At 35.0% G+C, this 24,276-nt stretch overlaps 1 protein-coding gene across 1 annotated transcript; it reads left to right on the top strand.

Moving 5' to 3' along the window:
- The first annotated feature begins 3,570 nt into the window (after positions 1–3,570).
- Positions 3,571–23,442, top strand: LOC125220515 (putative disease resistance protein RGA1). Its single transcript, XM_048122678.1, has 2 exons — positions 3,571–5,533; positions 22,621–23,442. Exons 1-2 carry the CDS (start codon positions 3,668–3,670, stop codon positions 23,440–23,442), a joined length of 2,688 nt encoding a protein of 895 aa, XP_047978635.1. The 5' UTR covers positions 3,571–3,667.
- Positions 23,443–24,276: the final 834 nt, after the last annotated feature.

The raw sequence follows: 24,276 nt of genomic DNA, 5'->3' as shown, positions 1-24,276 counted from the left end.
GCAAACACAAATACTTGCTCATTGACGATCGTGACTTGGTGTACTGGACAACGGAAAGAGACCAATTTCCATGCCTTGAGCACCTATGGGAATGAAGACCTTGAAGTTCAGATCGAAAGATCAGCTAGGTGAACTATACGAGGATGTTCTTCAAGTTCTGGCGCAAAGGAATTGGTTTTCAGATTTTTGGATGAATAAATGGAGCAAAGATACAAAACAGGTTCGTATAAATTGTTTTCCTGCCTTAATAGTTCTAGTGTTTATATGCAAAATAGATGTGAATCATGTGATGATAGAGTAATGAAGTCTAACCATGCATATGAACTAGTTGCCACTTACCTGTATAAAAGAATTATATGATCTGTCTAAATATTAGTACTCCAAAATATTATTGTTTTAAATTACTATAAACAAAAATTACTTATATTGTTAAATTATATCACAATTACTATAAAATAGACAAAAATTTATGAAAATCCTTAAATTACTTACTTAGCAGGTATCCTAACCCCTAAAATCAATCCACAATAAATGGATGGGTTAAATTAAGTGGAAGTAAACTACTAGTATTCTAAATAAAATATTCACCATGTATGCATATATTGTTTTATTTTCAAATTTATTTGCTCAACAAAGTTTCAAAAAAATAATCTAAAGTTATGTGGTTTCTTTTTTAATCTAATCACGGAACTGGGCTACCTTAGAAAGCCCAATTAATTTTATAGATGCAAATCTTAGTTAATGACATAAAAAACAACCCAACTTTATGGGTCTGTTAACGATATTAATTAAGCCTACATAACAATTTCAAGAGCAATATTCCACAAATCTCGTTGAAAATAAGTGCCATGCCATCAATTTTGCAATAGTTCAATAGGGGAATGATGATGTGGCAGAGAGTCGTGGATATTCAATGCGGATGCTCTAAACTCTAAAGAGTCCTTGTTCATTCCACATAACCTAAAATTTTAATATTATTATTCGACTAAAAAAATATTCTCGTATGTTTAAGGAAAATAAAAATTGGTCCTACATTAATGTGATAGCTTTTGGTCATGGACAATATATTTTGATCAATATCTAATGGTTTCATAAAAATTTAAAGGTCAACTGTGTTTTGACCTAATTAACGAATTAAATTAATGGACAAAATAAATTGTCTAGGACCAGAAGCTAACACACAATCAATGTGTAGGATCAAATAATTTTTTGTGCAAACGTACGAGATCAATTTTAAACTTTAGAATGCAATTGATCGTTAACATTTTGTGGAACCGTTAAATATATACCAAAGCATATTGTTTAGAACCAAAAGTAAACACTTACTCCTTTCGTCCCACGAAAGATGACCTCTTCATTGGGCGACACGATATTTTATGCAGTTTTATTTTATGTGTTAAGTGAGAGAATAAAGTATAGATAAAAGTGTTTCCATATTTAGTAATGGGTCATCTTGGTTGGACAAACCAAAAAGAAAAGTGGGTAATTTTCAATGGGACGGAGAGTAACATATAAAACTAATTTTTATTTTTTCAAACAAATATATTAGACCAATTTTAAATTTTACTCTTATTATTATTTGAAATCTCTTAAACTTGGTAGGACACGTATGCCCAATGCTTCATTCTCCATCATTTCTAATAACCAACTTATTCCATTCCGCTGCAAAAATCGACTAACTAAATACTCAATTTTAATTACTTATGTTTGTAGCCAAACTTATTAAGGCGTTGACATATAAAACATGTGAGCATGTGACCAAATTTAATTTTAGCTACCAAATCAATAAAATATCATTAATGTCTAATGATGCTCTAATTAATTAATGTTGATGACTTGGTTTTTGGCATCGGCAAAGAGTCTACGTTCATTCCAGCTAATCCCCAAACTATAGAGGTATATTATTAAATTAAATTTATTTTGACTCAGTTAAATTAAACGTAACAACCATATGATGACTAGGTGCCAAAGAGTCGTTCTTCACTAGGCATACTATACATTAAAAAGCAGAATAATGTGCACTACCCATACTTTACTAATTAATTTGATGAAAGCGTTGACAATTGAAACATGTGGGCATATGATTAGATGTGAAATTGGCGTAACCGTTCAATAAAATACTAGTTATTGTGTAATGATGCTCTAATTAATTAATTTTGATGAGTTGTTAGCCGGCTGGCACTGTATTATAAAATTTCAAGTAGATGGCAGAGTCCCCATTTAATCAGCCCTTAAACTTGATCTCTAAATTTTCCTAAGGCAAAGATTTTACCTAAAAGTAGTAGCTTCAAATCGTACGTCCTCGTCGTCCGCCACAGAGCCTCCCACTTGTCATCACCGTCGGCCGCCACACAATTACAGTAGCTTCCACTTGCCAGCCGTGAAGGTATGTAGCACACTCTCATTTTGCACTTTTCAGTCTTCGTTGTTCTTAATTTTATTTGTACTGAAGTTGAAATAATCATGTGTTAATATTAAAGATTTATATTTAGAGCCTTAGGTATTACCATATGATATGAGTGTAGGTGCAAGAAATTTTTTTATGCAATTGCTTATTAATGTTGTTTTGTATTGTAATTAGTGTTAAATAATTCAATGATTGTAGTACTTATATGATGATAGTTAGGCCTGTCAAAATGGATACCGGGTATCCGATACACGAATTTTCGGGTTTCGGATCGGGATCGGGATCGGGTATTAAGATTTTTGGATTATCGGGATCGGGTATCGGGTTACCCGAATTACCCGATTTTTAAAAAAAAATTAATTTAGTAAATTATGGATTTATTATGTTATTTAAAAATATAAATAACTTATTCAGATGTTAGAACATATGAATTTTGAATTTCTAAAAATTTGTTATTTTCTCTTAATTTTGAACTACTTCAAGTTTGTATCAAATTCAAACTACAAGTTTGTAGTTAATTTCTCATAAATTTCGAACTACTTCAAGTTTGTATCAAATTCGAATTACAAGTTTGTATTTCTAAAGTTTGTAGTTAATTTTCTAAAAATGGTAAAATTTGAAATGGTAAAATGGTAGGAATGAGTTAGTGGAATGTTCCATGAACGTGAGGCTACCGCCCGTTTGTCACCGCCTGCCATCGCACAACCATAGTAGCTACCAGCTGTGCAGGTCAGGCACGCTATCTTTTTCAGTCTTTCATTGTTCTAAATTGCTTATTGGTTACTCAATTTGCTTGTATATCTAGGGACAAGAACATAGATAAGGCAAAACATAATCAGAACTAGAACATACGTACATTTTGAGTTATTTTAGGTCAGATTACTCCAAAATAGAGGATAGTTTGATAATTAGGTGCGGTTTGATAGATGGTAGTGATTCATTGCTGAACCAAAATGGATGGTCCGGCAGAACACTGGTTCGGACCGTTGATGGTGATTTTGGGCTAAACCCGAAATCACCAACTAGCCAGTCCACTGGTTTGAACATTTTCGGCCCACAAAATCTTTTCTAATTCACTCAGCCTTGTCATTTCTTGCATGATCATCGTCATGGCGAGGACTCTGTGCTTCACCTGAATCATCTCTACCATCCAACTCTCTGTGAACCAATAGTTGAAGTGTATGTGAATCAATCCAATACTATATTGGATTGATTTCCACCAAAAATAAAGAGAAAAAAGAGCAGCTCCAATTCGAATAAATGGCAGATGCTATAGTTTCGGTAGTGGTGGAGAGAGTTGCAACTATGGTAGAAGACAAGATTCGGTACGAAGTCAATTTGGTGAAAGGCGTGAAGAAGGAGCTTCAAAAACTTTCCAAGAAGCTCAATACGATCAGAAAGGTGTTGGATGATGCAGAAAAGAAAGCATTGAATGATCAAATTGTCAAAATTTGGTTGAAGCAGCTCGAAAACACGACTTATGAGATGGACGACATTTTGGATGAATGGAACTACTCTCTTCTCAAACATAAATTGGAAGATTTTGCAGAGCCTAAGCCTGAGCAAAAGATAGGATGCTCCTTCATCCCATCTTCATGTTTAGGTTTCAAGGAAATTCCTTTTCGTCGTGATATTGCCAAGAAAATAGAAAATGTGAACGCCATGCTTGATCAGATCTTAATAGAGAAAGATGGTTTTAAATTTGCCATCTCTCTGCCTGTAACTCATCCCCTGCCGGTGCCCGAGTCTCAGCGAGAACAATCCACATCTTCGATTGACTTGAAGAAAGTTCTTGGATTGGACATAGTGAGCAAGAAGAATGATATAGTGAGAAAACTGATGCGTGATGATGATTGTACCCAAATTCTGTCTATAGTCGGGACGGGGGGACTTGGGAAGACGACACTAGCTCAACTTATTTTTAACGATCCTCAGTTCAATACAGATGATTGGTTAAAAATTTGGGTATGTGTCTCTCATCCCTTTATTGTGTCTAAGGTTGCCAACGATATTGTTAAAAGTGTGACAAAAGAGACAAGTTCTCCAGATGCCGACCCACTAGAAGTGGTGTTACAAAAATTAAAAGCATCTGTTTTAGGAAAAAAGTTTCTTCTCGTCCTTGATGACGTTTGGTCAGACGACAGCGACAAATGGGAGCCCTTGAGAATCAATCTTGACTGTGGTGCACCTGGAAGTAAAATTTTGGTGACAACGAGAAATAAAAGGGTGGCTGAGATTATGGGTAGTTTAGACAATGATATCTATTACCCGAAAGAGCTTAATCCTGAAGAGTGTTGGTCATTGTTGCGTGCCACATCCCTTCCAGGAAAGAGTAAGGAGGAATGTGGGAAATTTGAGGATGTTGGCAGGAAAATAGCTAGCAAGTGCAAGGGATTGCCTCTTGCTGCAATTGTTTTGGGAAGACTTTTGCGGTTCAAGGGTTTGGAACAGTGGAAACATGTAGAGAATAGTGAAATATGGGAATTGGATGATAAGGAAGTCAAGCTTTTTCCTCATTTGCTTTTAAGCTACAATGATTTGTCCCCATCTCTTAAGCGTTGTTTTTCATATTGTGCCGTCTATCCTAAAGATCACATGATTCATGCGGAAACTCTGATAGAAGAGTGGATGGCGCAAGGTTATCTGCGCTCTGTTAGTGGAAACGGTGCAGAGGAGCTCAAAGGGCGAGAGTATTTGGAGGATTTAGCAATGCGTAGTTTGTTTCAAGACATTGAGAAAAGTGAGTCGGGGGAGGAGATAGAATGGTGTAAAATGCATGATATTGTACATGATTTTGCTCTATTTCTTAGGAAGAATGATGACAAGGAGACAAGTTGTCAAGTTTGTGATCCTTCATTGGTTTCTCATGTCCAAGAATATCGGAGTCTATCTTGGGACAGAAGAGGTCAAGTTTGTGATTGCATGAAAAGTGTTAGGGTGTTAAGACTTCGGGGTAGACTTCCTCCATTGGGAATGGAAACGCTGATTCACTTGAGATGGTTGGATTTAAGTCGGTCTGACATGTCAAAGGATGGCCTTGGAATCATATGTAAGCTTTATTTCTTGCAAACCCTTCTCTTACCATCATGCAGCCTAACCGAGATTCCACGAGAAATTGGGAATTTGGTTGAGTTAAGAGAACTTGACTTAAGTTGGAATTATGGATTAAAGGAGTTACCAGAGAGCATTTGTAGTTTGGTTGAACTGCAAATCTTGAAGATTCAACACACTGGTATCAACTGCCTTCCTGAAGCATTAGGTGAGTTAAGTAATCTCCGCACAATGCAACTGTTCGAATTTAAAATAGGAAGTGAATACAACAAGTTGGGTGTTTTGAAAAAATTATACCGTCATCTTACCAAAACTCTAAAATTGGAAATCTACTGGAGTAGTATGAGTGAAATGGAGGAATTGGTTGAGGATGCTCGACAAGCAGAGTTACAGACAGTACTACAAAAACTTGAAATACTCGATAATATGTGTTATGAGGGCATGATGGATGAAATGGAGCAGTCATCATTTTCATCATCATCATCTTCATTGTGGATGGAGGTAGTAGAAGCTCTCCTACCCCATTACAAGTTGTATGTATTGGAATTCAGGGGATATAAGGGCTCCAGGCTTCCGCATTTGATGTCATCACCCATCAACTTTATAAAAGCGATTGGTCTGAGTGATTTGAGTGAGGTGTCATCATTGCCGGCTATGGGGAAACTACCTTTCTTGGAAATTCTCTATATTTGGAGTAGTGGAGGCAATTGATGTTTGTCGGAAGGGAGTTTTTAGGAATAGAATCTTCATCTGATGATGATGTTGTTGTTGCATTTCCTAAACTCGAGAAACTGGACATTTTATATGGTGCTCGAAATGGGAGGAGTGGGAGGACATAATTGCTGAAGATCAGGAATCTACGGCCATCTCCATCATGCCATGTCTCACACAATTGACTATCAAGAGGTGTGGGAGTTTGAAGAAGCTGCCGCATCGCCTCCTGCACAAAGTCTCCTCGTCTTTGCAGTCGTTGAATATTTGGGTTGTTCATCAGAGCTAGTAAAAACATACGGAGAGGACAAGGAAGGTTCAGCTTGGAGATCCATATCCCAACATAATCCCCAACTTCGACTTCTCCAACAATAAATTGCATCAATTCTTCGACTTCCACAAGAAGAACTGATGCAATTTATGCTCTTCCTGTTTTGATCACAACTTTAGAAATGCATGTTGAGATCGAGGTGCAACCGGATGATTGGAGGTGTCCTTGTCGAGAGAACAATCAGAGAAGTTCTCCCACCCGTGCAGAGGAACAAGGAGGGTCTTGAAGAGGTGATTGCTCGGCTCAATGAAGCGTCCGAGAAGAAGAAAAAGGAGCTGGCTGAATTTGAGTCCAAGTACAAAATCAGAATCCGGAAGGGCGATGGTGAAATGAAGGATGAAAGTAAGAGCGAAGGGAACGCGCAGGGCATCCTCGTTGGCCTTGCCGGATCGGATTAATAGCTGTTGGAGGTAATATGCTTCTGTATCTAGGGAAGTTTTGAGTTGATCATATCTATGGTGGTGGTGCTTGTTAAGGATTTTGAAGCTTTTCTTGGGTTAGGACATGGCAACTTTGTACTGATTCTAGTGATGGGAACTTTTGAGTTGATCATTTGTTTTCTGGTGTTTAGATACAATCAAATTTGCTTGAGTCCAAATTTCGTTGGCTAACTAACAAGTCGGTTTTCTAGAGTTTAATGATTAATATGACATCATTCCATTTCTAATAAAATTACCCAAGTAAATATAGTAGTATATCACAATTACTATAAAATAGACAAAAATTTATGACAATCCTTAAATTACTTACTTAGCAGGAATCCTAACCCCTAAAATCAATCCACAATAAATGGATGGGTTGAATTAAGTGGAAGTAAACTAGTATTCTAAATGAAATATTCACCATCTATGCATATATTGTTTTATTTTCAAATTTATTTGCTCAGACAAAGTTTCAATAAAATAATCTAAAGTTATATGGTTTCTTTTTTTAATCTAATCACAGAACTGGGCTACCTTAGAAAGCCCAGTTAATTTTATAGATGCAAATCTTAGCTAATGATATCAAAAAACAGCCCAACTTTATGGGCCTGTTAACTATATTAATTAAGCCCACACAACAATTTCAAGAGCAATATTCCACAAATCTCGTTGAAAATCAGTGCCATGCCATCAATTTTGCAATAGTTCAATAGGGGAACGATGATGTGATGGAGAGTCATGGATATTTAATGTGGATAATTAGTCTCGTATATTTGAGGGAAAAAAATTGGTCATACATTAAGTGTAATAGCTTTTGGTCCTAGATAATATGTTTTGATCAATATTTAATGGTTTCATAAAAATTTAGCGGTCAACTATGTTTTGACTTAATTAACGAGTTAAATTAATGGAACAAAATAAATTTCTCTTACTTTATTCTCCACCTACTTTATTCTCGTTTCTCTCCTCTATTTTTCCTTCTCTCATACTCCCTCCGTTCCACAGTAATAGAGGCGTTTTGTTTTGAGCACTAATTTAAAAAAAAGTAATAATAAATAGTTAAAATGGAGAAATAGTAAAGTAAGAAAGAGAATATTGTAGATAAGACCCTTAACTACATTATTCTCTCTTTTACTTTACTCTCTCTCCACTTTAACTATTTATTATCATTTTTTCAAAACGAGAGCTCAAAACAAAATGCCTCTATTACTATGGGACGGATGGAGTACTTTACTCTCTCCACTTTAACTTATTTAAATACCATTCCTTAAATCTCGTGCCCAAAAGAAGTAAGTCACTTATCTTGGGACGGAGGAAGTACTCACTTTTACAATAAACAGTCGACACTATACTAGTATGAAACATATATATGAGCGTGTGACCAAATTTAATTTTAGCTACCGAAGAGTCGTTCTTCATTACACAAAAAAAGCAGCTCCAAAACGTACAATATCATCGTTGGCCGCCGCAGCGCCACCGTCGGCCGCCACACAACCATAGTAGCTGCCACTTGCTAGCCGTGAAGGTATCTCATTGCTCTTTTCAGCCTTTATTGTTCATAATTTTATTTGTACTCAATTTCAAATAATTATGTGTTAATATTAAAGATTCATATTTAGAGCCTTAGGTATATATAAGTTATAACCATATGATATGAGTGTAGGTGCAAGAATTTTGGTTATTCAATTGCTTATTGATTTTTGTATGGTAATTAGTGTTGATTAATTCAATGATAGTCTCATTTTTGTATGGTAATTAGTGTTGAATAATTCAATGTATCTAGAGCCTTAGGTATAACCTAGGCTTGAAACAGTAACCGGAAATGCCAACCGCTTCCTTCTGTCTACAGAAAATAGTCTCATTTGTGGACGACACGGGTTTTAGTGAGGAATTGGTAAAATAAGAGAGAAGAAGAGAAAAAGTGGGTAAAGTAAGAGAGTTAGATGGAAGAAGTAGGTAAAATATGAGAGAAACTTTCTATTTTAAGAAATGAGACTATATTTTTGGACATTCTAAAATGGCAAAATGAGAAACTGTTGTACTATTTCGTTCAAGGTACTAACTCACAATTCTAAGTAATTACTCACTTGTCTGAAAAAGGCACCCCAAAAAAAGAAACTCCAAATCGGAACGTGAGGCTACCGCCCGTTTGTCACCGCTTGCCATCGCACAACCATAGTAGCTACCAGCTGTGCAGGTCAGAAGCTCTTCTCCATTGTCCAAAATCAATTTTACTTCACTCAGACTTGTCATTTCTTGCATGATCGTCTGCCGAAGACTCTATGCTTCCCTTGAATCATCTCTAACATGATCAAACTCTTGCTCTATTTCAATTTTAGCGTTATTTCCTCGTGTTTCATGAACCTTCTCCTTTGTTTCTAGCCGATCTAGCTTTCTTTCTTTACTTGAACTTGATTCAATTATGTTCATTTAATGTCGCGGAATCCTCAACGTCTCATAGACCAACTCTTTCATAGATTTTGTACTGAGCTCTTCGGGAACATGATCCTTCATGTGAGGCTGATTCTCTAAATCAATCCATTTTCAACAATTGCAATATTGCAGTACTTGGCATTTTGCTTTCGTGTTTCGTTTGATCTTTGAGCTTGTAGAATCAGTGATCCCTCGGACTTTGAAATCTTTTTTCTTCACCTGAGCTCATTTCACTTCTCTTATAAATTATTGTAAATCCTATGAAACTTAGTTTATCTTTTCTCCAATATAATGTTCTAGATACTTTTCCAAAGCCGGTGGAAGTACTTGTTCTTGATCTTCTCCATAAGCTACACTAAAAAACTTCTGCTTCAGGGTTTTTTTTTTGTTAACATAACTTTCCGACCATGGAGAAAATGTCAAAAATGTAAAAGTATATGTTCTAAGAAAACATATGAATTCAATTATAGTATTAATTAAAACGAAAAAAGAATTGAATGTTTGTCCCACATACAGGTGAGGAGTGACCTTGTTGTGAACCAATACTATATTGGATTGATTTCCACCATAAATAAAGAGAAAAAAGAGCAGCTCCAAATCGCATAAATGACAGATGCTATAGTTTCAGCCGTGGTGGAGAGTGTTGCAACTATGATAAAAGACAAGATTCAGTATGAAGTTAATTTGGTGAAAGGCGTGAAGAAGGAGCTTCTCAATCTTTCCAAGAAGCTCAATAAGATCAGAGAGGTGTTGGATGATGCAGAAAAGAAAGCAGTGAATGAGCAAAGCGTCAAGAGTTGGTTGAAGGAGCTCGAAAACACGACTTATGAGATGGACGACATTTTGGATGAATGGAACTACTCTCTTCTCAAACATAAGTTGGAAGATTTTGCTGAGCCTGAGCCTGAGCAAAAGATAGGCTGCTCCTTCATCCCATGTTCGTGTTTATCTTTCAACGAAATTTCTGTTCGTCGTGATATTGCCAAGAAAATTGAGCATGTGAATGCCAAGCTTGATCAGATCTTAAAGGAGAAAGATGATTTTAAATTTGTCATCTCTCTGCCTGTAACTCATCCCTTGCCGGTGCCCGAGTCTCAGCGAGAACAATCAACATCTTCGATTGACTTGAAGAAAGTTCTATAGTCGGGACGGGGGGACTTGGGAAGACGACACTAGCTCAACTTATTTTTAACGATCCTCAGTTCAATACAGATGATTGGTTAAAAATTTGGGTATGTGTCTCTGATCCCTTTATTGTGTCTAAGGTTGCCAACGATATTGTTAAAAGTGTGACAAAAGAGACAAGTTCTCCAGATGCCGACCCACTAGAAGTGGTGTTACAAAAATTAAAAGCATCTGTTTTAGGAAAAAAGTTTCTTCTCGTCCTTGATGACGTTTGGTCAGACGACAGCGACAAATGGGAGCCCTTGAGAATCAATCTTGACTGTGGTGCACCTGGAAGTAAAATATTGGTGACAACGAGAAATAAAAGGGTGGCTGAGATTATGGGTAGTTTAGACAATGATATCTATTACCCGAAAGAGCTTAATCCTGAAGAGTGTTGGTCATTGTTGCGTGCCACATCCCTTCCAGGAAAGAGTGAGAATGAATGTGGGAAATTTGAGGATGTTGGCAGGAAAATAGCTAGCAAGTGCAAGGGATTGCCTCTTGCTGCAGTTGTTTTGGGAAGACTTTTGCGGTTCAAGGGTTTGGAACGGTGGAAACATGTAGAGAATAGTGAAATATGGGAATTGGATGATAAGGAAGTCAAGCTTTTTCCTCATTTGCTTTTAAGCTACAATGATTTGTCCCCATCTCTTAAGCGTTGTTTTTCATATTGTGCCATCTATCCTAAAGATCACAGGATTCATGCGGAGACTCTGATAGAAGAGTGGATGGCGCAAGGTTATCTGCGCTCTGTTAGTGGAAACGGTGCAGAGGAGCTCAAAGGGCGAGAGTATTTGGAGGATTTAGCAATGCGTAGTTTGTTTCAAGACATTGAGAAAAGCAAGTCGGGGGAGGAGATAGAATGGTGTAAAATGCATGATATAGTTCATGATTTTGCTCTATTTCTTAGGAAACATGATGACAAGGAGAGAAGTTGTCAGGGTTGTGATCCTTCATTGGTTTCTCATGTCCAAGAATATCGGAGTCTATCGTTGGACTACAAACTCCTGTTGATGAAAGAGACAGAATAAGTCAAGTTTGTGATTGCATGAAAAGTCTTAGGGTGTTAAGAATTTGGGGTGGACTTCCTCCAGTGGGAATGGAAACGCTGATTCACTTGAGATGGTTGGATTTAAATGAGTCTGACCTGTCAAAGGATGGCCTTGGAATCATATGTAAGCTTTATTTCTTGCAAACTCTTCTCTTGTCACAGTGCCAGCTAACAAGATTCCACGAGAAATTGGGAATTTGGTTGAGCTAAGACATCTTGACTTAAGTGAAAATCATGGAATAGATGAGTTACCAGAGAGCATTAGTAGTTTGGTTGAACTGCAAATCTTGAAGATTAAATACACTCGTATCAACTGTCTGCCTGAAGCATTAGGTGAGTTAAGTAACCTTCGGACACTGGAACTGTGTTCATTCAAAGTAGGAAGTATGAGTGAAATGTCTTACTGGATCTCTAGAATTAAATACAACAAGTTGGGTTTTCTGAAAAAATTACACCATTGTCTTACTGGATCTCTAGAATTGGAAATCTACTGTAGTAGTATGAGTGAAATGGAGGAATTGGTTGAGGATGCTCGACAAGAACAATTGAAGACACTCCTCCAAAAACTTGAAAGACTCGAAATATTCTTTCGGGGCATGATGGATGAAATGGAGCAGTCATCATTTTCATCATCATCAATATGGATGGAGTTAGTAGAAGCTCTCCTACCCCATTACAAGTTGAATGCATTGGGAATCAGGGGATATAAGGGATCCAGGCTTCCGCATTTTATGTCATCGCCTCTCAACTTTATAAAACAGATTTTCCTGCGTGATTTGAGTGAGGTGTCATCGTTGCCGGCTATGGGGAAACTACCTTTCTTGGAAATTCTCTTTATTTACGGTTTGGAGCAATTGGTGTTTGTCGGAAGGGAGTTTTTAGGAATAGAATCTTCTTCATGTGATGATGTTGTTGCATTTCCTAAACTCAAGGAACTGAGATTTTATATGTGCTCCAAATGGGAGGAGTGGGAGGACATAACGGAGGAAGAAGAAGAAGAAGAAGAATCTGCGGCCATCTCCATCATGCCATGTCTCATTTATTTGACTATCTCTGACTGTGTGAGTTTGAAGAAGCTGCCGCATCGCCTCCTGCGTAAGGTCTCCTCGTCTTTGTGGGAGTTGGATATTAGTGGTTCATCAGAGCTAGTAAAAACATACGGAGAGGACAAGGAAGCTTCAGCTTAGAGATCCATTTCCCAACGTAATCCCCAACTTCAACTTTGCACATAGTTCCAATGCTAATATTTATGCTTTTCTGTTTGAATTTGGGATTGTGATAATTATTTTTTTGCTTTATTAAATCATGGATTTTCCGAGCTTGTTTAGTTCATAGATTGTTATTGTTGATATGTAAATGTAATAGTTGTGTACTTGTATTTTATTACTAATATAGATGGGATCTATTGAACTTGAATCATATTTGAAGCCCAACCCATATAGGCGACTGCATTTACGAGGTGTTTATTTGATTCCCTATATCACTCTATGAATAATAATCTAATGTATATTTCAATCTATTTTCTATATTTTATTAATTTTGAATGAAAGCTTATGTTGTTCTATCACGACCAAGACTATATTGGTTGGGAAATGATCTGAGTATATATATTTTCTTATAACTATCTTATTCTTCATTTGAGTCAAATCATTAATTATTGCTCTATAGAATAAGTAAATAGAGATAATAGTGTAGAGAAATTTAAACATTTAATAAAATTATTGATTTATTAAAATTTATAAAGTAATTTATTCTTTTTTATGGTCACATTGGAAAATAATGGTCGTGATCTATAACCATTCCGTAACAACCCAATCAACTACCGGTCGTCTTAAAAATATTAAAACACAATAGGCTGTACAAATTTATTCTTTTTTATGGTCACATTGGAAAATAATGATCGTAATTATAGTCATTATGTAACAACCCACTCAAATCCCAATTGACTACTTTTGAAAGCGTATGAGTGTATTTCCACTAAACATTCTGTTTTCGACAATAAACAATGCAAAGAATTAAAAAAGACATTAAAGTGTCCACTAATTGAGGCTAATTGATTGGAGACTACAATGATTAGAGTGCTAAATGGACATATTATAACAACCACGTTCTTTTCCCACGTTTCTCATTTAATTAATCTAGTGCTACCATAATTGTAACAACCATTATGTATATGCACGAAATTAATACAGCTAGGTACATAACTTGCACAAAGTTAGGCCACGCTAATAAAGTGTTTAGCTGATTATAATAAAAATGACGTTTTACTATAAATTACTAAAGTAGCATGTGACTAACTATTTTTTAATTTAATAACGTAGAATCACAATAGAGTTAGAGTCATTTCTTTTTTCACTCATTTCGAAAAAATTATACTCCCATCGTTCAATAAAAGTTGAGACAAAATTTTTAGGTACGGAGATTAAGGATTTATATTAAATAAATAGGTGAGATGAATAAAAGTAGGAAAAATGAAAGAGAAAAGTAAATGATAGAATAAAAAAAGAGTGATTAGATGTTTTATCTTTTGTTAAAAAAAAAAATGACTCAACTTTGTTGGGACGGACTAAAAAGGAATACGACTCAACTTTTTTGAGATGGATGGAGTAATAAATAGTTAGAATAGATAAAAAAAATAAAGTAAAAGTAAAAATAATGTAGATAAGAGATTTCTCTATGTTATTTTAGCTTTTACTTTACTAGTTATATACTCTAATTATTTATAACGATTTTTTTAATGAGTATGAAAAAGAGGTAATTTAACTTTCTTGGAACATAGGGGAATATTACATCGTAACATCATGAATAATAATAAGTAAGTACTACAAAAATGGACTCACCAGCTGTCCAACTCCTCCAAGAATGTTTGCCATCAATGCTTAGGTATCTGACGTTTATTTTGGTGTATCAATTTAATTGAATTTTACTTTCTCTCTTCTATCTTTCTTCTTTATTGTAAATAGGGATTTTAAAAACAAAAGTGAATAAAGTAGTAGTATTATTAAAAGAAAATATTATTAAACTCATAAGAAAGAAAGTTTTATCAAAAGTAAACTAATTTTATGTACAAACCAATGATATATTATTTGAAAATTGAGAGAATACTAAAGTATAATTCGTTGTCACGCATGCGATGTAAAGCACTATCAACCGCTAATGGATTATTTAATACAGTACGTAATTAACCTATTTTATAATTGATTATTGATTAATTAATTGTACCGCTTTAATTAAGGAGCGTGTTAATTTGTAATGATGCTTGGATTAAGTAATGTTGACGAACTGTCTGCGGAGACTACCTTTGTTCATTCCACCTAACCTAAAACCTTATCGCTATATATTATTAGTAATAGTAAAGATAAAGGATTACAAATTTTATAATAAAAGTAAAAATACAAAGATACAAATTGATCCATGTTATAGCAAACACATTATATCTCTTAATCGCCAAACTATTAAATTAGTTTTGCCTCCACTAAACGCATTGATCATAGCTGGAAAAAAGTGCAAAATACTACGAGAGAGAGAGAAAAAAATGTGTTAAATAATATTAGTGGATAGTTGGAACATATCATTAGTAATGTACTAATGTAGTGTATGAAAAAAATTATACAAATTAAAATAGATAAATTTTGGTGGACAAAGAATATGAAATTAACAAGCATAGCGCAATAATATGAAATTAACAAGCATAGCGCAATTAATGATTTGCATGTGATTTAAATTAATTTTGTATCAAATATCACCAGTATTCATGTGATTTAAATTCATTTTTATCAATTTATAAAAAGCTTTTTATTTAGTTTTTAGTGTGTCTAATTAGCTGGATACAAATTTTAGTAAATCAGACTTTCATTCTTTTATATATGTCATATTAGTGTACATTTAAATATTCATTTTATATCAGAGTGTCAGGTAGCAAGTTCAACCAATGATTAAAAAGACGAGTTTTTTTTTTATTTTTTATTTTTTTACATTAGAAGATAATTTGTTCTAAATACTCAAATTTTCGATCAATTTTAGTCGTTTTTTTTTAAAATTTCTCTATATGTTTTTCAAATTCATCTTGACGTGTTGGTTAAACATAGTATTACTAAGACAGCGACGTTGAAAAATGGCATAAAGACACTTGAAATTGAGATATTAGTGTTTAAAATTGAAAGCTTGTATTATATCATAAAATATGATTAGTGATAATGCTCGAATAAATTAATGTTGACAGTTGACCGCACTGTCCTATAAATTTGCGAGTTTAAGTCCCAAACAAGTCCTCCTCCATTTCACGTTATTAGCAAGCAAAGATCATATTCATATCGCAAAAAAATTTCCTTAAAAACAATCCAAAAAAATTCAAAAAAAAACAATCGCTGCATCGTCCGCCCCATCGGCCCGCCACACTAGGAGCTGCCTTTCAACAGGCAAGTAACGCTTTCTCACAACTCTTTTCAGTCTCAATTATTCTAAAATTTACTGGAAATGAATTTGGTGAAATATGTTAGAGATTCTATATTAGTAAAATGTATAAATAGGTGCAATAATATTGTTACTCAGCTGCTTATTATTTTTTTAATTTTGTAATTAGTATTGATTCATATACACGTGCTCGTCCGCCGCATCGCTTCCCATCGGCCGTCACACAGCCATTGTAGCCGCTGGCCTACAGGCAAGCCACCACTCTTTTCAGTCTCCAAATATTCTAAGATTTATTGGAAAAGAATTTGATGCAATTTGTTAAATGTTTATAATTTAGAGAGTTTTACGTGCAAGAATTTGGTTATTAAATTGCTTATTTGTTACTCAGCTGCATATTATTGTTTTTATTTAGTAATTAACATTGATTCATTGATAGTGGGTGATGTATGGCTAAATCATAACATATGATTCGGCTAAATGGTAACATGAACAATCTAACTGGGACGTTTGTTTAACAAATACCATTCCTCTATTTGTTTATGTAAAACAAATATTTTCATTCTTTTTCTTTCATATTTTATCACTTTTTTTTCTTTTTCTCTCGTACCTTTTACTCATCTATTGCAATATTATCATATCAGCTATGTGATTTTCAAACCCCAAATTCTTTTCTAGTTGGTTCTATCTTGTCTTTTCTTGATTCAATTTTGTATAAACAAAGACTCTTCAATTTCTGGCAGCTTCTATTTTCCATAGTTTTGGAGTTTGATTCCAACTCTTCTTCATTTGGAGCAACCAATCATTCAATGCTCACATTTTTCACTGATAACACTCCAATCACTTTTTTTTTTACTCTCTTCTATTATACTTATTTTACGTTAGAACTCGTGTCATCCTCATTTATTGGACTAGGGAGTGTTATCTAATCCATTTTCATTTCTCAAATTCTCCAGATTTCAAGTAAATCTTTTCCTTTGTTGATTTAGTGAGCTAATTTCTTGTCTCACTCTTGGTTCTTCTAGAACTTCTGTGGAGACATTATCTTGAGTTTGTAGCATCTTTATATATCTTTTGTTCTTTACTTGAGGTTGATTCAGCTTCTTCTCCACAAGTCTCCTCAATTATCCACATTGAAACATCCCACTCTTCTTGTTGATCATTTTGAAAACTTCATAAGTCACACTCTTCTTCATTCGAAGTCCAACTCTTTGCGTTACCGAATTTGTTAAATGAAAAAGTATCTGTTCTAAGAAAACATAATAAGATCTAACGAAGGATTGCAACTTCTCTCACATTATGCGCACGTTGCCTTCATTAATGTAGAATATAATAATACTACAAACTAAGCGCCACAATAATATGATCCATTTCTAATAAAATTACCCAAGTAAATGTAGTAGTATATCACAATTACTATAAAATAGACAAAATTTTATGAAAATCCTTAAATTACTTACTTAGCAAGAATCCTAACCCCTAAAATCAATCCACAACAAACGGATGGGTTGAATTAAGTGGAAGTAAACTAGTATTCTCACCATCCATGCATATATTATTCAGTGTGGATGCTCTAAATAGTCATTATTCATTAAATATAACCTAAAATTTTATTATTATTATTCGACCAAAGTCCAAAATTAGTCTCGTATATTTGAGGGAAAAAAATTGGTCATACATTAAGTGTAATAGCTTTTGGTCCTAGATAATATGTTTTGATCAATATTTAATGGTTTGTAAAAATTTAGCGGTCAACTATGTTTTGACTTAATTAACGAGTTAAATTAATGGAACAAAATAAATTGTCTACGACCAGAAGCTTACAAAATAGATTAGCAAAATAGGAACACCGAATTTGGTAGAAGGAAAAACATTTACTCATATCAATCTTTATACATCTTGAACAAAAATAAATATAAGAAAAAAAATTGTATACAGCCAATATGGAAATTCAATTCTTGTGGATTTTTAGTTGAGAACTTGTGTACATGTTAAATCTATTCGGTGACACTATTATCCAAGGTGTAAAACCAATGGATAAAAGCCTACAACTAATGGTCCTTTCACTTAACTTCTAAAAGCTGATATCTCTCCTAAATCTACACTAAGGCCACGAAAATTAAGTGAGAGGAATGACTACTTGGCTGCTACATAATTAAAATATGCTAGACAAACACAAGATCAACAATTAAACTACCTAAACATGCATTGAAAACACCAAACTAAAAGCTGAAACATAAAGACTCATTAAAGAAGATAAAGAAAGCTTAAGAACACTTAAACATGGTGGAAGAACACTCAAGAACCGAGCTCATCAAACTCATGCAAAATCATACGAAAATGACACCCGACAAGGTGCCGAAAACACACAACACATGGCTGATTTTTTTGAGACTTTTCTAACTCCTTCTCCACGTTTTTTAACCATAAACTAACTAAGAAAATACTTGAGAAACTGATTTTAAAAGCTTGAAAGGATTTTTAACTAAACAAGAACATAAGCAACACTAGAACTAAACAACAAGCTAAAACCGGAAATAAACAAGAGCTAAACTTTAAAACACATTAAATACACAAACACTTAGAGAAATTACTACTTGAAATAAGCTTTTAAAACAAGAACAACAACAACAACAACTAAGAGTGAGAAAGATGCAAAAGAACTACAAAGGTTAACAACAAGCAACTAGAGAAATTAAATACTACTACTAATTTACTACTACTTCAACCCATGGTGAATTAAGATCTTGGCACTAAACTAAAGCTAAGTGATAAAGTACCCTTGTTGGTGACTAAGTCTTTTAATACATATATCCAATAAAAGATATTTTCTTTCTTTTTTTACTCTCCAAGGGCAGATATGGGTGTGTGTAGCAAGTGAGAGTTGTCCTTGATAAGTGTGTGGAAGTGGCTTTAGTCATTTTCCCGTCAGGTTCAAATTGGTCAGTCCAACAACTTGGGCAGTTTGGGTCTTCTGTGCCTTCTTCTTTCACTTTCTTCCATTTCTTGTCATTTTGCCCTCTTTCTTGCATGTTTTCCTCTTCGTGCCTTCATAAAGCAGCTTCCGAACATAATGATCCATTCCCTGCCAAATAGCATCTTTTTTCATGCAAATATTCAACATATAGTGCAAATAGTGACCAATTCCGAGTGACGAAAACTAGCCTATCACTCATGCACAAGATCACGTGCATAAATCGGAAAATGTACTATTATTAATGATTAATTACATTAAAAATATTAATTAGTATGAGAGAGAAACTTTATATTTTAAGAAATGAGACTATTTTCGTGGCCATTTCAAAATGGCAAAATGAGACTATTGGTTTTATCTAATGCAGAGATTATACCTAAGAAAGGCAGCCCCAAAAAAAGAAACTCCAAATCGGAACGTGAGGCTACCGCCTGCCATGGCACAACGCCACAACCATAGTAGCTAACAGCTGTGCAGGTCAGGCACGCTATCTTTTTCAGTCTTAATTTCATTGTTCTAAATTGCTTATCGGACAAGAACACAGACAAGGCAAAACATAATCAGAACATACATTTTACTAGATCAGATAACTCCAAAATAGAGGACAGCAATAAGTAGTGATTCATTTCTGAACCAAAATGAGACTGGTTCGGAACTTTTGGCTAAACCCAAAATCACCAACTAGCCAGTCCACTTGTTTGAACAAAATCTTTTCTAATTCACTCAGACTTGTCATTTCTTGCATGACCATCATGCTAGGACACATGATAAAATAGTCTATTAGGAATCATATTCCTAGAATCATATTGTAAGGAATCACAATCCTCAACTTCATTACTTAATTGACAAACAAACAAATATCTATTCCTATCCGTCCTAATGTAAATCCTTTTTTTTCCTCAGTTATGGACTTAGAGTGAACTATGCAAATGACTCCAAAATTATGCGTTTCGCACGCAAACGGTCTCTGAACTTTAAAATTATCATCCTTAGTTTAGGGACTACCCATATATTTTTAAAGTTCAGGTACTGTTTGCATGCGGAATGCATAGTTCAGGTACCATTTGGCGTAGTTCACTCTAATATTTATTCCTATTCGTCCTAATGCACTAAATGTATTTCACTTTCCGTCCAAATATAAATAATATTGTTCCTAAGTTCAGAATGTCTTTCTTGATTCTCCTACTCACCTTCTCTTTGATACGCCACAAGTGATCATTTTTGGTAGGACAACACCTAAGTTACTTTACATATTTTATCGTTCAAAGTCTCTTCATTGGATAAGATATCCCATGCTTCTTCAATAAATATTCTGTCTTACTCTTAGACCAACCACGATCATAATCTCTGACTATAATTCTATAAATCATGTTCAACGACAGTCTTCGACGGTCAATTTCAGATTTTCAGTAGAGTAACGGTGTAAATTTATCGGTATCAAATGAAAAAAGTATGATGAGAATCTCCAAAATTAGCCCAAGAATTGTTCTTGTAAAAGCAACACACAATTAAAATTACAAGTACAAACTAAAAACACTACAACAATAACATAAAAACACATTACATTGAAACTTAAATAAATATTACACTAAAAAGGATAGGTGTTCCATCCCACAAAAAGATAGAACAAAAAAAGAATGGACGAGGGGGATCGAAATGGAAGAAATTGGGGAGTGAGCAAATGGCTACAAAGAACCATTATTATCGACCCCACCGGCTAGCCACACCGCTCACTAGGGTATACTTTCGTTCGAGCTCCGCCACTAGAGATATACTCTTTCGAGCTCCGCCCCTAGGGTATACTCTCACTCAAGCTCCGCCACTAGATACATGAGACTAGTTGTGAAGATTGCCAAGTGGCTAGTCCCGGACCAACCACAAGGCAAACATACCAAGTAGCTAACCCCGGGCTAACTACCAAGTAACCATAGCCCGGCCATGGATTTGGTTTCCAAACATTCATCTCACCCAACGTGGGGAGGGACTCTCACAAAGGAGACACTCTTTTCTAAACTCAATCTAATCTCTTATCTATTACAAAAGATACAAAAGGCCCTATTTATAGATGTGGGAGATTGGGAGATGAAAAGTCACTCAAACTAGGGTTGGAATATGAAAAGACACTCAAAATAATTCAAAATCCCGCCTTTTGAATTCTTCTCGGACACAAATCACCCGGTCGGGTGTTTTCATACAACAAAACACCCGCCCGCGTGAACTTTCTGGAGCCTCCTTTGCTTGACTGCGCGACTTTCGTAAAATGACCATAACTCCCTCATCCGAGCTCCGATTGAGTCGTTCAAGATACGCACGCGAAGCTCTTTCGACGATGAAGGCAATGGTAGTCTTTGAACAGCATTTGGACATCATATGGATAGGCGAATCGTTGCTCAAATCTGACCCCAGTTGCGGCTTGGCTCATTATCACTCCTTCACCTCACTTTCCTTGGTTAAGCTCTACCCGGATTCGTATCACTTATGGATTTGTGTTTCTGATCCCTTTGATGTGTCTAAGGTTTCCAGAGGAATTGTTGAGTGTGTGACAAAAAAGACACCTACAAAGAAAATCAATTTGGGCTCAGAACTAGAACAACTAAGGGATTGTATTAATCAAAAGAAGTTTCTTCTTGTTCTCGATGATGTTTGGACAGAAGACCACAACAAATGGGAGCCCTTAAAACTTAGTCTCCAATGTGGTGCACCAGGTAGTAAAATTCTCGTGACAACGAGAAAGGAAAAGGTAGCTAAGATCATGGGTACCGGTATTACCTATCGCCCAGAAACTCCTTAGTCCCGATGAGTGTTGGTCATTATTGCGTGAAACATCCTTTCCGAGAAAGAGTGAGCACAAATGTGGAGAATTTGAGGATGTTGGCAAGAAAATAGCTAACAAGTGCAAGGGATTACCTCTTGCTGCAATTGTTTTGGGAAGACATTTGCAGGACAAGAATTTGGAAGGGTGGAAAGACGTAGAGAAGAGTGACGTATGGGAACTAGAAGAATGCGAAAGTAGATCTATTCCCTCATTTGTTTTTAAGCTACAATGAATTGTCCCCAGCTCTTAAACGTTGTTTTTCATATTGTGCCGTCTTTCCTAAAGATTACCGAATTCATGCGGAGACTCTGATAGAAGATTGGATATTGCAAGGATATCTGCACGATGTTAGGGGAAATGGTGCAATGGAACTCAAAGGGCGAGAGTACTTGGAGAATTTAGCAATGCGTTGTTTGTTTCAAGACATTGAGAAAAGTGAGTCGGGGGAGGAGATAGAATGGTGTAAAATGCATGATATAGTACATGATTTTGCTCTATATCTTAGAGAGAATGATGCTATAGAGAGAAGTTGTCAAACTTGTGGTCGATCATTGGTTTCTCTTGTCCAGAAATATCGTACTCTATCTTGGAACTACAAAGATCCTCTTGATGAGAAAGAGAAAAGTTGTCAAGTTTGTGATTGCATGAAAAGTCTTAGGTTGTTAAGTATTTACAGTGAACCTCCTCCAATGGGAATGGATAAGCTGATTCACTTGAGAGGGTTGGATGTTAGTTATATTCCATTGTCAAAGGATGACCTTAAAATCTTATGCAGGCTTTATTTCTTGAAAACTCTTTTCTTATCAGAGTGCGATCTAACAGAGATTCCACGAGAAATTGGGAATTTGGTTGAGCTAAGACATCTTGACTTAAGTTGGAATCAGGGAATAAAGGAGTTACCAGAGAGCATTAGTAGTTTGGTTGAACTGCAAATCTTGAAGATTGAAGGCACTGGTATCAACTGTCTGCCTGAAGCATTAGGTGAGTTAAGTAATCTCCGCACACTGCAGCTGCACAAATTTAAAGTAGGAAGTCAATACTACAAGTTGGGTGTTCTGAAAAAATTATACCGTCATTTTGCCGAATCTCTAAAAGTGAAAATCTACTTCAGTAGTCTGAGTGAAATGGAGGAATTGGTTGAGGATGCTCGACAAGCACAATTAAAGACGGTCCTTCAAAAACTCGAAACACTTGAAATATCTTTCAAGGATGCGATGAATGAAAAGGAAAAGGAGCAGTCATCAGTATCATCAATGTGGATGGAGGTAGTAGATGCTCTCGTGCCCCATTACACGTTGAAGAAACTGGAAATCAAGAAATATAAGGGCTCTAGGCTTCCTTGGAAACTACCTTTCTTGGAAATTCTTGAAATTTGGTATGCGGGGCAGTTGAAGTTGGTAGGACGGGAGTTTTTAGGAATAGAATCTTCATCTGATGTTGTTGTTGTTGCATTTCCTAAACTCGAGACACTGAAATTTTATGACTGCTCGAAATGGGAGGAGTGGGAGGACATAACGGAGGAAGAAGAAGAATCTGCTGCCATCTCCATCATGCCATGTCTCACACGCTTGTCTATCATTTATTGTAAGAGTATGAAGAAGCTGCCGCATCGCCTCCTGCATAAGGTCTCCTCGTCTTTGCGGGAGTTGGATATTAGCGAGTTAGAGTGAATTACATAAAAAGTCCCTAACGTTTCCATTTGTGTCACTGCAGACCCTAACAAAAAAAATATATCGCCAGACGACCCTAACCTTAAACATAATCACATATCTTGTTTTTTTTACTAAAATGCCCTTAAGCCCTAAAAGGGCATTTTTGTCATTCCATTATATTGTTGACATGTGATTTCTGGGACATTTTTGTCAGAAACTTTTTATGTAATTTTCTAATAAGTTATGGTACTTCATACGTAATGAAAATTTTATCATTATTTACACTTTCTAATTTTTTTTATAATATACATATTTATCATTAACCGCATTAATTAATATGAAAATAATAAAATGAGACCCTTTCTTCCTTATAAGACTCATTTTTTGATATTTTTTTAATGTTTTCTATTTCTCCTAATTTTTATTTGTTTTTCATCTTGATTTCTCAATCGATTTTATTTATTATGAAAGTATCCAATTTTGTCGTATTAATTTGTAAATTTACATTGTCTTAATTTCAGATACCATTATTAATAAACCCTATATATTCATATGATGTTAAAAATTTCAGTTGGAACTAAATTATAATTCTTAATAAAATATCAATAAATATAAAATTGTCTTAAAGTTAGGCTTATATTAACAAATTAGTTCGATGATATATAATGAAATAATATTTTAAATGTCAGTGTTTTCAAAGAAAATAATTATTGTATCATTTGATTAAATATGAAATACTATATTTTATTCTATGTATTATTAATTCATATTTTATTTCATAAATAACTTCACTTTCGATATTTTTGTTGTTTCTCAATAAATTTCCTACATGATATAAGTTAAATGGAAATG

This window comes from Salvia hispanica, chromosome 4 (genome assembly GCF_023119035.1).
Source record: "Salvia hispanica cultivar TCC Black 2014 chromosome 4, UniMelb_Shisp_WGS_1.0, whole genome shotgun sequence".
NCBI lineage: Eukaryota > Viridiplantae > Streptophyta > Magnoliopsida > Lamiales > Lamiaceae > Salvia > Salvia hispanica.
The sequence above is the reverse complement of the archived record's forward strand: the minus strand, read 5'-3'. Positions and strand labels throughout refer to the sequence as shown.

What these genes read in the sequence shown, in the direction of transcription:
- LOC125220515 (XM_048122678.1), top strand. Translation starts at nt 3,668, where the DNA reads ATGGCAGATGCTATAGTTTCGGTAGTGGTGGAGAGAGTTGCAACTATG. An exon ending in CACGAGAAATTGGGAATTTG is followed by an intron (nt 5,534 to 22,620) that starts GTTGAGTTAAGA and finishes ATTGGGAATTTG; the next exon opens with GTTGAGCTAAGACATCTTGA.